Raw genomic sequence first — 18,323 nt, 5'->3', positions numbered from 1 at the left:
TATCCGTAGAACTTGATTTTAGATTTTCCGAATGAACATTTTTGGCTGTTCAGTGTGAGGTTTCTATCTTGAAGACGTTGCAGTAAAGCGCGAAGATTGGCATCGTGTTCCTCATGTGTCTTACCAAAACATACGATGTCGTCGGCAATATTCAATATGCCTTTAAGACCTTGAAGTGCTTGACGAAGCTCATTTTGGAAAATTATCGGTGCTGCGGACACCCCGAAATTTAGACGTTTATACCTAAACAGTCCAATATGTGTCTGAAACGTTGTCATTACACGTGATGCTTCATCCAATTCAATTTGATGGAAAGCTTTGTACAGATCTAGACGTGAAAATACAGTTGCGCCGTTTAACGTCAAGATGATATCATCCACCGTCGGGCAAACATTTTTCTCTGTTTTGATTGCGGTGTTAGCTTTTCTCATATCTACGCACACTCTCACTTCATGCGGAGCATTAGGTTTCGGAGCCGCTACTAAGTTCGAAACCCATGGTGTCGGTAAACCTATAACCTTTTCAATGACATCCATTTCCTCTAAACTTTTCAGTTCCTTTTCGACTTGCGCACGTACATGAAATGGAACTCTCCTAGGCGGTTGAGCTACAGGTACAACACTTTCATCAATATGAAACTTAACTTTTCTGTCTTTCAGACATCCTAAGCCTGTGAAAACTTGAGAATATTCTTCAATAAGTCCTGAATATGCGTCTTTGCTTTGAACTGATTTTTGAACTGATTGTATTTGCGGTAAAATCCCAAGCTCTACCGATAATTCATAACTGATCAATGATTCTTTGTTGCCTTTAACGATATGGAAATCTTTTGTCATAAATTTTGAGTCCGACTCCACAAGCAGGGAACATTTGCCTATGAATGGAAGTGGAGATTTCTGCCCGAATGCGAATGCTTTTGTTTTCGTTTTCTTGATTTCTGGACGAATTTTCATTTTCTCGAGGTCGATTTCGCTAATAATATTTAACGATGAACCGCTATCTATCAACACATTAACATCTACGCCATTTAATTTAATGCATTTCTTTGGCACTTTTTTTCCATCTGATATTTTAAATCCAAATAAAACATCGCACTCATTTGAACTGACACTCGGTGTGCTTGCTTTTGATAAAACTTGTGAATCCGACTGTTCATCATCGATTAATTTCACTTTGTTTTGACGTTTTCTGCAGACCGATATGAAATGATTCTTCTTATGACAGTAGTTACATTCCGCTCCGATAGCCGGGCAACGTGACATATGGGGATACTTTCCTCCACAATTTCGGCATTTTTTATTTCGTTCTGGAGGGTTGTTTCGCCTTCCCGACGACAAACTTGCTTCTGGGATAGTTTGATATGAACGTTGCTGATAACGTTTAGGTGCGAATCCCTTTGATTGACGGCTAAATCGAGGATTGCTTTTTACCCGCACTATTTGCTGACTACTTGTATCCTTTGACATATTTGCTGCTTGAGTTTTTGATATTTCCATGGTTCTCATTTTTGTAAGTAAGTCATTAAGTGATTTATCCGGATCTTGTAAACACTGCATTCTCATGTTTTGTGAAACAACACCCTGTATGATCTGGCTTTTAATTTCTGAGTCAATGTCCAAAAATTCACAATTCTTAGCTTTCTGGCGTAATCTTGTTGTAAACTGGTCGATAGATTCCCCATGCAACTGCTTCATATTACGAAATTCGAATATTTCGAATTGTGTGTTTTTTCTTGGCTTAAAGTATGTTGTTAATCCAATTTTCGTTTCCTCGTAGTTTTCATTGTCTTCTCTTAAATTCAATGTATCATAGATATCGTAAACATCATCTCCTGCATAATGAAGTAACAGTGCTTTTTTTCGTTTTCTAGTGTTTATACCCAGTCCAACAAATAAGTTTTCTAATTTATCCAAATACTTTTCCCATCGTACTCCCAGAGAATTTTCATCAGCAAAAACATCGAATTTCGGAAAAGCAGGTAAATTATCCATTTTCAAATCTGCTTTTTTTCACAGAGTCAGTTTAAATTAATCCACAGTTTTTTTAATATCCGATCCTCGTCGCCAATGTAACATTTATATTTTCTATTTGGATGGCTTACTAGCACACAAACTAAACAAGACCCGAAGGATGGTTTATATATTTTATTATATGTGTTGCATCCAAGTATACACTCATAAACTCCCAAACATCAAGTAAACATACACACAGTAACAATAACGATATTTGATATTAAAGGCGTGGCTTATTATATCTTGTAGACTTGCTTACTACAATACTGCACCTCATAAAAAGCGTTACTCAATGTCAACATTTCATCAACTAAGTAACTGAATGAAAATTTTAAAATTTCAACTTCAGATAAACAGTAATTAACAGTTTTAACATATTTACAAGGTCAGTTTTCATTTTGCGTAGTGAGACTTTTCTTAAGACCATTATTGGGGAACAGAAAGCCAAATGAACCCAACCATCGCACTTATCACACTGACCCATCTTGACTATGATTATGAAAGGTCTTTTGCTAGTATCAGGAGAGAATTTTTTGCACACATGACACCTATCTTTTTTCAGGTATTTCATCATCTGAAGATTCATTTTCATATTCATTTATTCTCTCACTAATGTTTTTTTTGCTCTTTTCATAGGAATACCTGATGTTCCAGGAGGAGGAGTTTTTATTTTTTGTAAAGTGTTTCTGTAATACTATTTTGTTAGATTTTGATTTAGATGATTTTTGTTTTGAAGTTTGATTTCCTTTGTGTTCTTTAATTTTCTTTACAACATCATTTTCAGTAAATGGTTTTCCTGCAATTACCTTGCTTAGTGTATTTCTGGATTCTTTGGCAGTTTCAACATTTTTAAGTAATTGACCCCCCTTTTCCACGAGAAAACTCTCTGCTGACTTTGTTGCAGCAGTTGGTGTAGCTTCCTGCGAAAATGAAGTAGCTGGCGCTATCTGATGGTCTGGTACAACATCATCATTGAATGGATGAAGACCACACTTCCTGAATGCTGATGTGATGTTGTTCACAGTCAGTGTGGATGTAAATACTTTACAGGCAATACGGCAGACATCATACCTAGTAACTGTGCACCCACCTGACTCCCGCATGTACTTATGACAAGCCGCATTCCAAGCTACCTCAAACGGCCCAAGCAGCTAACGTCTAGAGGCTGGAGTATGTGCGAACAATGAGGTGGCAAAACAAAGAGAATGATGTGCCCTAGTCCAAGTGAGCAGTGGCTCTTGTGCCCATCATATAAAACTAAGACAGGGTTATTTTTGTCCCTAGCCGGTAGATACTTAACAAGATGATCTTGCATAAACTGACAGAAGATATCTGTGTTGGACCAACCAATTTATGTCACTGTTCCAGCAGCTCCAGGGCTGTCACCTGCCATCAGACCATCAACCATTTTAGCCCCTGAAGAAACAAAGAAGGGTGGCATTTGCTGGCCAACACCATTTACACAGCCAATCAGTGTAACTAACTTGGATTTGCTAGATGTAACTGCCTGAGTCTTACTATGTTTCCCTGCAACCACCTTTGGGGGTTTGTGCTCAGTGCACAGACCCTTCTCATCTATATTGAACATACAATGAGGTTTTTCTAATAAATTGTACTTAACAAGTATTTGTTTAAGATTTTTAAAGTAATTGTCAATAACATTACGTGTTGCACTCTTAGCACGCGCTATTTCAAGGGCACGAGGTTTCTTTAATTTGAGTTGTGGCCAGTAAGTAGAGCCACTTATCAGTCAGATGTTTTTGTTCTTTGCCTCTTAATCCTAGGTGGATGGCATAGTCTGTGGCCAAGTCCATTGTTTCCTGCCTACTATAACCATATCCTATTTCAGAAATTGCCTTCAAATGTCCTGATAATAGTGCCTTCTGCTCCTGTAAAAAGAGTGGAGATCGAGGTTCCAGACTTTATAACATCAACATCAACTCTGCCTGCTACCCTGTCATTCAACGTAGTGTAAGGCACACCAAAAAATCTGGAAGCTTTTCTGATAGACATCTCACTTTGCATAACTGACAAATATGCATTTGTCAGGTTGTTAGAGTCATAAGGTCTATATGACCCCCCCCCCCCTCTGGTGACAGTTTGCTGGAAAAAATCAGAGATTACATGAGAATATGGTTTAATTGGTGTAACATAGTTATTAATTAACCTTCAATTAAGAATGTCACAGTTAAGCATATACATATATTTTAAACGTAACTTTTGTAGTGTAGTATACTTTTTAACATAAAAAATAGCAGGTGCGTGGCCCTGGAATATTTCTGCAGACGGACAAAAACAGATTGTTTATGAAATATTTTGAGGAAATAATCTTGATTTATTAATAGGAAAATTTTAGGATTAGTGAAAAACATTAATTTTCAATATTTGGAATTAAAATAACACCTATTTACCTTTCTAATCGCTTTGAAATTTTTGACATTTATTGTAGTCGAGGTAAACATCAGATGTGCGCACGCGTCGTTTCGCAACATGTAAGGGAAAAAAGTAAAATATTTTCGGGGCCGATTGAAAAGAAGTTGTGATCGCTTTCGGGCGGTATTGAGATAAATCCGTGATATTATATCGTTGAAACATGAATTTTTTTTCAAAACGGCTTATATGAAGGTTTTTTATATATATATATATGATCAGTACATGTGCTGGGATTGACAAATATACATTTTATTTGGATTTTAAATTCCGCTTTGTCAGCCATGTTTGTTTTCACTAAAGTCTGTCCAAAGTGAAAGTAGGCCAAAACTCATATAACAACAAAGCTCTTATTGTAAAATGATGAACCATTTGAAAGTACACTTCCAGGTTTATATTTTAAGGACAATTATAAACAAAAATAAAAATGATAACAACAAGAATATTAACCTTGAATGTGCTAAATTTCTGTAGACCAAAAACATTCTGTTGCAAAGTTTTATGCACATTTCATGAATGGCAAAATCCTTTTTAGCTCGACTATTCGCAGATTATCGAGCTAATGCAGTCACCCATTAGTCGGCGTCGGCGTCCCTGTGATTAAGTTTTTGCATGTAAGCTGGTATCTCAATAACTACTGAAGGGAATGGATTGAAACTTCACACACTTGTTCCCTGTGATTATCTTAGATGATTGGCACAAGTCCCATAACTCTGATTTGCTTTTTACATAATTATGCCCCTTTTTCGACTTAGAAATTCTTGGTTAAGTTTTTGCATGTAAGCTGGTATCTCCATAACTACTGAAGGGAATGGATTGAAACTTCACACACTTGTTCCCTGTGATTATCTAAGATGATTGGCATACGTCCCATAACTCTGATTTGCTTTTTTACATAAGTATGCCCCTTTTTCGACTTAGAAATTTTTGGTTAAGTTTTTGCATGTAAGCTGGTATCTCCATAACTACTGAAGGGAATGGATTGAAACTTCACACACTTGTTTTCTGTGATTTTCTAAGATGAATGGCACAGTCCCATAACTCTAAATTTGCTTTTTTGCATAATTATGCCCCTTTTTTGACTTTGAAATTCTAGGTAAATTTTTGCTTGTTAGACGGTATCTCCATAACTACTGAAGGGTTTGTACCTTTTCGGACAATTTTATGTATTCATATAGGTAAGCATTATTATACTCGATGAACCACCATTGTGACAACTTTTCGAATAGTCGAACGTTACTGTCCTCCGACAGTTCTTGTTAAAGTCTGTTTTAGTGCCAACAAAGGCTATTTTACATTGTTTTCTCTTCCTTTAAAACGCATGTTACCTGTAATTATTTAACATTTCGCCCGTATATATCAATGTTGAAAACCAATATATGGAGGTTCACCTTTTTCTGAGTAATTTTCTTTAGATCATAGATTATATAGTGTATAGGCTATCGGGTTAGACTGTAAACTGATTGATGTATCCCTAGAAAAGTACATTGTTAATTGCAATTCTGACAGCAAGTATCCATCTGGATGTAGACAAATTTAATGTCTGAATGAAAATCATGTACATAACATTTATTCTACATGTAAATTACGTGTATTGTCATTAAATGTACCTTTTTTTACAAATAATGCAAACAAGGGCAAGTTTAGGAATAGCGAACTTTTGAATTCATAAATGAGGTTATGAAATCAGTGACAATTGTGCATGTTAACCTATATACGGATGTAAGGTCTGCGGGTTTAAAATTTTATCTACATGTATATAAATTTACTATACAATCTTCTGGTATAAATCCATTCATTTACAGCTCGTCTTTAAATGAATGCAGTTATCTGGTCCCCATTAAAGGGAGAGAACTCGTCCGGTCTTGTTGCTTCAACCACGTGTTGTGCGTGACGTCATAATTAAATCTGATGTCATCGAGACCTTGCGCGTTTTCAATCCTTTTCCTCGAGGAATTCAAGCAGGAAGGTCGACATATTGACTGATAGTTAATAATCTACTTATTAAATCTAATTTTTTACTTCTTGAGAAAATGCCTCGGCCTAAGAGGAACTGTAAATCTACATGGAAGACGCGAGGGCAGACTAGGTCAGCCACAAGATCTAGAGGGAGACGGTCCCATCAGATTGAAGTCTCCATGCAACCCATTGTAGAGCAGCCGGCTGTAGTTCAGTCTAATGCAACAACAACAAATTATGCAGCAGTAACTCAGGACCAAGGTCAAATCAATCAGTTCTATCACACTAATCAGAACGATTATGTGAATACGTCATCTGTACAGAACCAATGCCATTACTCGTCACATACCCATGTACCAGGGGTATTGGGACAACAGTCGCTCTATCATTCAAATTCAGTGAATACGTCATCTGTACAGAATCAAGGTCATTACTCGCAGCTGGCTAATTGTGTAGTACCAGCCTCAGTTGTACCAGTAACACATACCCATGTCACAGGGATGTTGGGACAACAGTCGCTCTATCCTTCAAATTCAATGCAAGTGCCATATACACAGCATTGTCAGGGAGCTGTTCCTTCAACGGCCTCGGTATCGGAAGGATTTGCTTCAACTTCACAAGGCTTGCAGATGTCTCCTGCTGGAGGAATGTTCGAGTCACCTGTGGTTGGGCAGCCCCCGATAGTACATGAAACATCAGGTAATGAAAATGTTTTCAATTCGGTAGTAACTGATATGGCTTTGCATGTAAACGCTAGTACAAAAGAAAAAATATTGAGTGGAGAATTTGTTGATTTAACATGCTTATTAGAAAAAGATTCCTCCGCTCAAAGTAAAATCTTTAAAGTTGTAAATGGCGTACTAGTCTTGTCTGATAGTTCTAGATCTATTCAACATACTGTTTTGTCAATTGAACAATGGACTGATGCCTTTTTAATATATATGAGTATTTTGATTGCAAAACACCCCGAATTAGCCATAGAATTGTTGCATTATTTAAACACAATACGATCTGCGTCAAAACTAAATCCGATTGGCTGGATAAAATATGACAAATATTTCAGGTATAAAATGTCACAATATCCAAATACAAAATGGTCAAACATTGATGCTGAGATATGGTTGGTATCTATGACGAATCTAAGCTCAAATCAATCAAACAAACAAAATCACTGCTATGAGTTCAACGGTAAAGGGTTTTGTTCAAAACCGGGTTGTCAGTACTTGCATAAATGTAAAAAATGTACCGGGCCGCATTCTGCTTTGCTTTGCAGATCACCTACACCAGGATTTGTAAATGCTTACAGATCTAATAATAATCTCAGCCAAAATCATTTCAGACATCCCAGGTTTGGGCACTTCCCACAATTTGAAACTCCTAGAGCACCTTTGGGACCTAGGCAACACCCCAATAGATACTTTGCGTCTAGAAATGTGGCTCAAAGGTTATAATAAGGAGAATGCAAATTTTATATAACATGGATTCAGAGAGGGGTTTAGGCTGCAATACAGTGGTCCCCACTGCGAATTTACGGCAAAAAATCTGCAGTCTGCGATTAGATACCCGGAAATTTTAGCAAAAAAGCTTGAAAAGGAAGTACAATTAGGACGCTTTTTAGGTGCCTTTACAATTAAACCATTTGCAAACTTACGTATCAATCCAATTGGGCTAGTTCCCAAAAGTACAGGTGGAATGCGCCTAATAACTCATTTGTCATATCCTTATAATGGAACTAGTGTCAACGATTTTATTGATCGTGAAATAACTATGGTTCAATATTCCCGTTTTGACAATGTTATAAAAATAATACAGTGTTTAGGCCCTGGTGCACTTATGGGGAAAAGAGATGTTAAATCGGCCTTCAATCTCTGCCCTGTACACCCTGATGATTTCGATTTATTAGGTGTCAAATTTGATGGCAAGTATTGGATTCAAAAAATGCTTCCGCAAGGGTGTTCAGTCAGCCCCGCCTATTTTGAAAAATTTTCAATATTCCTTCACTGGGCGGTTTCTCAATATGCAAACTCGTCAAACTTAGATCATTATTTAGATGATTTTTTCTTTGCCGGAAAAGCCGGCACAGAGGATTGCACAAACCTCATGTTGGATTTTGAGTACATCTGTAAAGATATGAATATTCCTATAAATGAAGATAAATCAGAAGGCCCTAATACAATCATCACTTATTTAGGCATAGAGATTGATTCTTTTAAAATGGAAATAAGAGTTCCCTTTGACAAAATAAATAAAGCAAAATCATTGCTATTAGATGCCTTGGTCAAACCTAAAATTAGATTAAGAGAACTGCAATCAATTCTAGGCATTTTAAATTTTTTCACGAAAGCAATACCAGCAGGTCGTACTTTTAACTGTAGATTATACACTGCACAGTGTCAGGCAAAGAGATCTTACCATTATATTCGCTTGAATAAAGATCACAAGGAAGATATTAGAACTTGGCTGCAATTTCTTGATCATTTTAATGGTGTGTCTATATTCAGTGATCAATACTGGTCGTCAAATCATGACCTTGACCTTTATTCAGATGCTGCTGGTAACAGGCATTTAGGCTGTGGTGCTTACATGGACGGGGAATGGATAATTTTTAAATGGCCGATGTTTTGGAGTAATGAGGTATTTAAAGACATTACTCTTCTTGAATTAGTCCCTATTCTATTGGCCTTTTACACATGGGGATCAAAGCTTAAAGGAAAAAAGATTATCATCAATTGTGACAACATGAGTCTTGTGCAGATTCTTAACAAAAAATCATCGCAAAATCTGAAAGTCATGATTCTGCTCCGAAAACTTGTTTTGTTATTGCTTTATAACAATATACAAATAAAAGCAATTCACATCGTGTCGAAGAAAAATGATATATGTGACGCAATAAGTAGGTTACAATTCCGTAGACTGCAGAATTGCTTGCCTGTAAATGCTAGCAGAACCCCTCTCTCTATCCCATTTGATTTTCAGCAATTTATCAACATGAAATCATTCGACTGGTAAACATGTCTTTAAGTGAGAATACAAACAAATGTTACAAGTCGGGATTAGAATCATTTAGAAAATTTAGAAATTCAATGCTCTATCCGAGCGTTTGGCCACCCAGTCTAAATGAAATCGTAGAATATATAGCGTTCATGTCACATGGCGGATATGCATATAAAACGGTAAACTGTCACATCGCTGCCATTAGCTATGTAAACAAAATGAATAATTTCCAAGACAATACTAAATTTTTCATAGTAAGAAAAATGTTAGAAGGAATGAACAGATTACAAAGTCGATCAGACTCTCGCAGGCCAATCACTTTGCACCTTCTTAAGCAAATTATACATAGCTTGGTGTTTATATGCATGTCCGATTATGAAGCATTACATTTCAAAACAGCTTTTTTACTCGCATTTTTTGGGTTAATGCGCGTGAGCGAAACTGCATTTCTCTGCAACGAAATTCAGTCAAATGATTCATTTGTTCAAATACACATAAAATCATCTAAAACAGATCAGATGGGTAAAGGTCAAACTATACGGGTAAATTTCGAGAGTGAAGACGCCGTGTTGCTCAAACATACTTAAGAAAATTATAAAAGACAAAGACCTGCCGTTCAAGGTCAATATCTATGTCATGCAAATGGAAAGCCATTAACCCAATACCAGTTTAAGCATGTTTTACGCAAATGTCTAGAATATTTGGGACAACCTCTAAACATTTTTAAATCACAATCATTTAGAATGGGTGGAGCCACATACATGTTCAATAAAGGTATGTCTGAATCAGCAATTAAGCAGGCTGGACGCTGGAAGTCAAATGTATATCAGTCTTACATAAGAGTATAAACCAATCAACTTAATTGTTAGGTCCTCCCGAGGTATGGGTTATAGGGTCTTCGATTATCCGAGATGCCTACTATTATTCCATCGAAAACAAGGGTCACAACCTTGGGTTGGATCTCAAAATAGTTTGGGATTTTAGGTCAGGTATGAAGGTTCAACATCTGGCAAACACCATACAGCACTTAGCACTGAAATATATGAAATACCCTGATATGCTTATCATTCACTGTGGTGGGAATGATATTGGACAGACACCCTTAAATGAGGCTGAGCTTTTAGCAATACGCACATTGAATGATGTACACCAGTTAGGTATTCAAAATGGGTTTTATATAAAGATTGTCTGGTCGCAAATTCTTCCACGTATGTTTTACCGTGGTGAACGTAGCCACTTTAAGTTGAACAGGGCACGAAGGCGCTTTAATACAACACTTCAATCATTTTGTAAAACAATTGGCGGTGCCTATATTCGACATCAAGACATAGTGGAAGCCCAGCCTCTTTTTTGGGATTTGGTTCATTTGTCAGAATTTGGTAATGAAATATTCACCAATGATTTAAAAGAGGGTATTGTCGCTATTTTGCGACATAACAGAGATTGCTACCCTTAAGAATAAAAATAATTGATATCATGAACTATTAACAAGTCAGTTAACTCTGGTAGGAGATTAGTGGTGACCGAATTCCGGCACCATTTATTAATAATTATTCTTTGTTTATGTTGTGATAGACGCCGCTATGATAATTATGGTCGAGATGATGCAAATATGAATAATAAAAATAATAATAAATGAATTCATATGACAGAAAACTAGAATATAATCAATTTAACATGCAGACGACCTTCTTGCTTGGAATCTTTAATGTAACTCAAAAATAGACAGATACAAATTTAAAGAATAAGCAATTGTCATTTATGAAGCTCAAATTAAGAACTTTATATATAGAATATGCGTACTATCGGTGGCATAAAACCTGACATTAGCTCTTCGTCTCATTCGTAGACTCCGCATGATACTTTCAACATAGTATATTAAGTATATAGCATATAGTTTTGCATTTAACTTATTATCGGCGACCGAGTTCCGGCAATTAATCCACGATATTAATATTTCATTAATATAACTTCAAAACTTTACCGAATTCCGGTAATATCTCCGATGTCCGGAGAAAGAAACAAATTTGTATATGCAGTATAAATACAATTTTATCAGTTGGCGATTTACGTCGTTAGAAATTCTGGCGTCCGAAGAGACAATTGAATGTCCAAATATTCCGGCGCTGTTGATCGAAGTCCGATCTAGTTACCGATATCCGGAACAAGTTGAAATGAATATATATAATATATCTATACAGATTGTTTATGGGATGTGCCATTGATCGCAATACTGCGGGCCTCCCTACAATTATCGGCGTCCGAATTCCGGGGCCACCTCCGATATCCGGAGTACACACAAGTTTTTCCAAAACAAAAAATTGGGGGGTCCTTACGTATCTGTAGGGGGCCTTTATGTACATTTTTGGCATTTTTTGTCGTTGATAAGACGCTACTCCTTGGCAGGGCTTGGTCCTACGACGTAGTCTTGTCCCGGCGCTTTGGCATTCTAGCGCACTTATCAAGTAACATATTCATGTGTTTAAAGAAGCATTCGGCATTGTTCTTGATTGGTATTTATATTACAAACCTTTCTTTTGGCATATTGGAAATCTCAATCAAAGTTATATTGAACATATTTTGTATAATATATATTATTGCATGTGCAATGCGTTTTTGTTACAAGTCAGTCATGGCCAAGCAACTGCCATCCTTTTATAAATAGATAATATTGCTTTTAAGGTTATATGTTCTGAATAGAATACCATATATAAATATATATTGTGTTAGTTTTTTCTCACAGGGTGAACAGATAAATCCATTCATTTACAGCTCGTCTTTAAATGAATGCAGTTATCTGGTCCCCATTAAAGGGAGAGAACTCGTCCGGTCTTGTTGCTTCAACCACGTGTTGTGCGTGACGTCATAATTAAATCTGATGTCATCGAGACCTTGCGCGTTTTCAATCCTTTTCCTCGAGGAATTCAAGCAGGAAGGTCGACATTTTGCTTTTTCTTACAAATTAACCCTCCCAAACCCTACCCTTGTAGAAAGATTTATTGATTATATATTTGGAAGAGTTGCTTCGTTTGTTTCTTTGTATATTTTCAGCATAAACTGCTCACTAGATCAATTGATATGCTATCTTAGCCATTGATACACCTTAATGATCTACGTCATGACTGGCTGATGGGAAGAACCTTAACACTGAAAAATCACTGGACAAGACTTGTGTGTGGTATGACAGTATAGTGATGTGATTTAATGTGATTTACAGGAACCAAGATTCATTAATTATGTTGAAAGAGTAAAGTGTTCATGTTGAAGAAATTATGACATAGATTGATTTAGATCTACATTTGATATTATGTAAAGAACAAAAGAAATGTATTTGTGACTTGTGTGAAAATAAGAAATTGTGAATGTGATTTAAACTAACATTTATGAAAAGATAACAAGGTTCTTTCCATAATTAATAATTGATTATATTATAATAATTGCATTAAATATTATGATACGGCATTCTAGCGCACTTATCAAGTAACATATTCATGTGTTTAAAGAAGCATTCGGCATTGTTCTTGATTGGTATTTATATTACAAACCTTTCTTTTGGCATATTGGAAATCTCAATCAAAGTTATATTGAACATATTTTGTATAATATATATTATTGCATGTGCAATGCGTTTTTGTTACAAGTCAGTCATGGCCAAGCAACTGCCATCCTTTTATAAATAGATAATATTGCTTTTAAGGTTATATGTTCTGAATAGAATACCATATATAAATATATATTGTGTTAGTTTTTTCTCACAGGGTGAACAGTAGTTCTGGCTTCCAAAACTTTATAAGCCGCTCTTTAACATTTTTGTTTTTCATCTGATGCGGCATTAAAGTTTTGGATTAGACCCGTTACGAAACCTAACCAGAATAACATAAGTTGATTTATTCTTGTTTTTCACTTGCAAATACACTTGACCCAATCAATTCTTGCGCATTTTACGATAAAACAATCATTTTAGTATCATTCTATACCAATTAAAGTATCAAAATATTAATACCGTCATTAAAATTGCCTATTCAACTGTAAAATATCAATTTACGCCGACTACAGTTGGCCATGACATTCAGGTGCCACGCGAGATCTCGTATGACGTCATTCGCGGGAACAGATTTGAATAGAGTCGTGTACTATATTTAGAACATTTTGTTGACATGATTTTGATACTTTTATTCAAGATAATGTTTTTATTTATTTTCATTAATTTTTTAGTACTTAAATATGATTGTATTGAATATAAAAGTCAGTAAATCACCTTTTTCAATATCTTTAAAAAAAGTAATTTATAAAAATATTGGAGACACATGGGTTCGTAAAGGTCAATCTCGTAATCACGTGATCAAACATTTTGGCAATATGGCGGCCAAGTGCCGAAAATTTTACCTGTCGGAAACTATTAGGTAGTTTATGTTCGTAATAAGATTTTTATTTGTCCATCCTTGGCTTATCAACAGATAATATATAGTTTTATCAAGGTATGTTTCACTTTACTTCATGGCATGTTCGATGAATAAATACGAGCGTGTCAGATTCCTGGCACGATTATTGGTGGACTTTCCCTATGGGGTTATCTTCAGCGTTCACGTCATGTCATAGTATATAAACGGGTACGCTGAAGACCTTAAGCTAGGTGAACAGATAACATGTACTTAATAAGCTAAGGTTACGTTTAGAACATGCATGAATTGGTCTGAATGTGGTTTGAATCCGTTGAATCCGTTAATAAGCATAAGATGAAAAAAAAAGAATAAATGGATTGAATTAATGTTTTTTCCATAGAAAAAGTCTTCAAAATAACTGTATTGCTAAAGGCGATGTCGACAAACAGTATTTATGTCGGCATTTTTAATGTCTCAGTTTTCCCTTAATGTGTACTTTTTTAGACGGCAGAAGAAAACTGGAAAATACCGTTTAAAATCTAAATCAATGTAATACAGTGTTACCAACGTCCCTCGCCTCGGGGAAGTTTTATATGAAGCATAAAATTGTGCTATTTCAAAAGATTGAGGTATGGATCTCAGGACTTTCAGTCCAAAATTATGATCAATGCTAGATCTGCAAATGCAACAATAAATTTATTAAAGAAATAAAGTGACACACGGAATTTAAAAATCTATCATGTTAAGCTTTGACCTATAAGTGTGACCTTGACCTTGGAAGTAGGGGTGCAGGTGTAGATCATGACATATTGTCTTATTATTGTCACTATTTGTGCCAAGTATTTTCAAAAACCTTTGAACTATGAAGAAGTTATGGATCGGACACAAAATATACCCTATAAAAGACTATGTTAATCTTTGACCTCTTAGTGTGACCTTGGAGGTAGGGACCCATGTTTTGCGCCTGACAGATCGTCTTATTACTGTGATTATTTGTGCCAAGTATTTTTTAAATCCCTTGATATATGAAAAAGTTATGGACTGGACACAAAATATACCCTATAATAGACTATGTAAATCTTTTACCTCTACGTGTGACCTTGACCTTGGAGGTAGGGACACATGTGTTACGCATGACATATCATCTTATCATTGTGACTATTTGTGCCAAGTATTTTCAAAATCCCTTGATCTATGAAGAAGTTATTGAGGGGACACGAAATATATAATATAACAGACTCTCTTAACCTTTGACCTCTAGGTGAGACCTTGACCTTGGAGGTAGGGGCGCAGGTGTTGTACTTGACATATCGTCTTATTATTGTGAATATTTGTGCCTAGTTATTTCAAAATCCCGAAGAAGTTCTAGATCGGACACAAAATATACCCTAAAACAGACTATGTTAACTTTTGACCTTTAAGTGTGACCTTGAACTGGGAGGTAGGGATGCAGGTGTTGCGCATGACACATCGTCTTATTATAGTGACTATTTTAGGCAAGTATTTCCAAAATCCTTTGATCTATGAAAAAGTTATTGACTGGACACAAAAATACCCTGTAACAGACTATGTTAATATTTGACCTCAAAGTGTGACCTTGACCTTGGAGGTAGGTGACAGGTTGTTGCAGGAGAGTAATAATTTGGCTACTCTATTGTTCTCTCTATTGTTGTTTTTAGCCACACAAAAGAAAATAGCCACATAAAAGCATTAAGGAATGAATGACATCAAAGAGAAAGAACATATTGTCCCTCTAGCCACATAATTACTGTCATGTGAGTGCGGACGGACAGACAAACATACTTACGAAATGGTACTTATGTTACTTTTCCTTTGATCTTTTTAGCCATTTTAGCTACAGGACTTTAAAAAAGTCACACAAGTAAAAACGGAATGAATAGGATCAAAGATAATTTACTGTTAGCTATTGTTCTCCAAGTCACTCAAGTACCTCTGGGTTTGTACGGACAGACGGACGGAGCCTATTTCCCCATTTTTTCTTTGAAAAGGCGGGGGAGGACAACAAATATATTATTATATATTTAACCAAGCCTTGAAACACAAAGTGTAATTTGAAACGAAGAATGTACATTTTTCAATAAATTATATTACTTCTTACCACTCTTTTAGGGTACAAAATGTATTTATAAATTCAATCAGAGATAACCTTTTCAGTGACTGGCCTTCGTATTAAGAGCTGCCGAGGAGCAGCACGTTCTCAGTACTTGTTAGTATGATGAAAGCAAAGAAGAAAAGGGGGCATAAATCGGATAAGCTGTATGGCAAAAAATATTGCCTTGATATTCAACAAATATTCCAAGTTTGAAGTTACTATCTGTGATGGTTTTAGAGAAAATTATGAAAATAGAAAAAGAATAAAACGCGAGAAAATTGAGCAAAAACGCACTTCAGGATTATCTGTCCTTTAAATTGAATTTCATTTTTTAAACTGAACTAGAACTATCGCTGAATGCGATTCATACCCCCACCAATGTCCATGACAGAAGACGACTTGGAAAGGTGGTTAAGGGAATAACTTTAGTGGCACAAATACATATACATAAAAAGAAATTATCTCTGGTGAAAAATAGACAACTTGTACAGGTAATAGTATAAATATATATTGTCAAATCATGTTCGAAACAGTTACAAATAACCTTTCATTTTCCCAATGTACTTAACATTTTCTAAGACCTGCATATCTTAATTGTGACACTTCATATATATTTTAAGTTTCAAGCAAATACCTTTTCTAGTTTCAGAAATATTCAAATACATGTTAAAATTTAAGAATATTTTCTAAGTCAATTCTTGACCTGCAAGTGTGACATTGACCTTAAGCCGGCAAAAGGGGGACATAGGTTCTGCACAAAACCTTGTTGAGGTGAACATTTGAGCCAAGATTGAAGAAAATCTTTCAATTAGTGTAGGACTTACAGAGCGGACACGACATACTGTCTAATATTTTATTGTTTGATATTTGAACTTCAATTGTGACCTTGACCTTGAGCTGACACATGGGCAACATGGGTTCTGCACATCCCCTTGTTATGGTGAACATTTGAGCCAAGTTTGAAGAAAATCTTTCAATTAATGTAGGACTTACAGAGCGGACACGACATACTGTTTTATATTTGATAGTTTGATATACATTGACCTTGAGCTGACACATAGGCAACATGGGTTCTGTACATCCCCTTGTTGAGGTGAACATTTGAGCCAAGTTTGAAGAATATCATTCAATTAGTGTAGGACTTACAGAGCGGACACGACATACTGTCTAATATTTAATTTTTTGATATTTGACCTTCAATTATGACCTTGACCTTGAGCTGACACATGGGCAACATGGGTTCTTCACATCCCCTTGTTGAGGTTAATATTTGAGCCAAGTTTGAATAAAATCCTTCAATTGGTATAGGATTTATAGAGCGGTCACGAAAATGGAGACGGACGGACGGACAGACGGACATATTCACAAAATGGTACTTATGTGATTTTTCCTTTGATCTTTTTGGCCATTTTTAGTCACACATGGCTTAAAAAAGACACACAAGTAAAAACGGAATGAATAGGATCAAAGATATTTCACTGTTACCCATTGTTCTCCAAGTCATACAAGTACCTCTGGGTTCGTACGGACCGACCGACCGACGGACGCGACAAAGCGAATCCATTATAGCCCCCCCCCCCCCACATTTTGTGGTGGGGGTAGAATCTATAAATTAAAAAAATATTCCAAGTTTAAAGATAGTATCTGATAGTTTTGATAAATTACAAAAGGGACACAGCTTTTCAAATCATAACTTAGGATCATTTGCCTTTTTGATATTACATCACATCTGATGATAGTGAACACCAAGTTTCAAAGTAAATAGCTTTGGTAATTGATAAGAAAATTGACTATAACCCATTAAAGATCACAGTTACCTTGATCAGTGTATCCACGTTTTGACTTTAATGATACATGTATTGAAGTGACCATAAATGAAAGTTTACCAACGCTGTCACTGACTAGTGGGTCATGACAATATCCCCTTCTTTCCCCCAAAAAATGGAGTTTATAAATCAATCCATTCTTTTGTTGAACTAGCAAACAGCACACAACCAAGGTTTATATTTGTGTAACCAAGTGCTATTTTTAAGGTTTTTGCTATTTTCCAAGAAAGGTAACTCTGTCGGCCTTGTTTGATTTTAATCTTCTTGTGTGATTATTTCCCCTTGACCACATTTGCTATCTGCTCAACCATAACGTTTCCCTCCTAAAGTTAGTGTCACTTGAGGTCATTCTTTGTGTTATAGAAGTTGTTGGTAATTGTGACATGTAGATGTGTTGGTTTTACTTAATATAAAAGAATTATATTATTAATAAGAAATTGGATTGAGGAATTGGTATTTGTATGATTTATTCATTTGTTCTTAAAAGTTCTTATGTCAACTAAATGAAGACTTATAGTAATTTTTAGGGATGTGCATTGCCATTTTTTTCTGTCACGATACATATCACGATATTTGTTTTTCAAAACGATGCGATTCACGATATGTA

General features: G+C 35.8%; 1 protein-coding gene across 2 annotated transcripts; it reads left to right on the top strand.

Moving 5' to 3' along the window:
• Window positions 1–6,236: 6,236 nt before the first annotated feature.
• On the top strand, window positions 6,237–13,127 carry LOC132729811 (uncharacterized). Of its 2 annotated transcripts, XM_060715647.1 has the most exons (3): window positions 6,237–6,411; window positions 6,473–7,100; window positions 10,265–13,127. In XM_060715647.1, exons 2-3 carry the CDS (start codon window positions 6,476–6,478, stop codon window positions 10,849–10,851), a joined length of 1,212 nt encoding a protein of 403 aa, XP_060571630.1. In that variant the 5' UTR covers window positions 6,237–6,411; window positions 6,473–6,475; the 3' UTR covers window positions 10,852–13,127. The 2 variants fall into 2 exon arrangements, with proteins under 2 accessions (XP_060571630.1, XP_060571622.1); XM_060715639.1 differs by having other exon boundaries at window positions 6,473–13,127.
• Window positions 13,128–18,323: the final 5,196 nt, after the last annotated feature.

This window comes from Ruditapes philippinarum, unplaced genomic scaffold, assembly GCF_026571515.1.
Source record: "Ruditapes philippinarum isolate M1 unplaced genomic scaffold, ASM2657151v2 ctg2896_1_1_1_1, whole genome shotgun sequence".
Lineage (NCBI taxonomy): Eukaryota > Metazoa > Mollusca > Bivalvia > Venerida > Veneridae > Ruditapes > Ruditapes philippinarum.
This window is presented reverse-complemented; position numbering and strand designations above follow the sequence as displayed.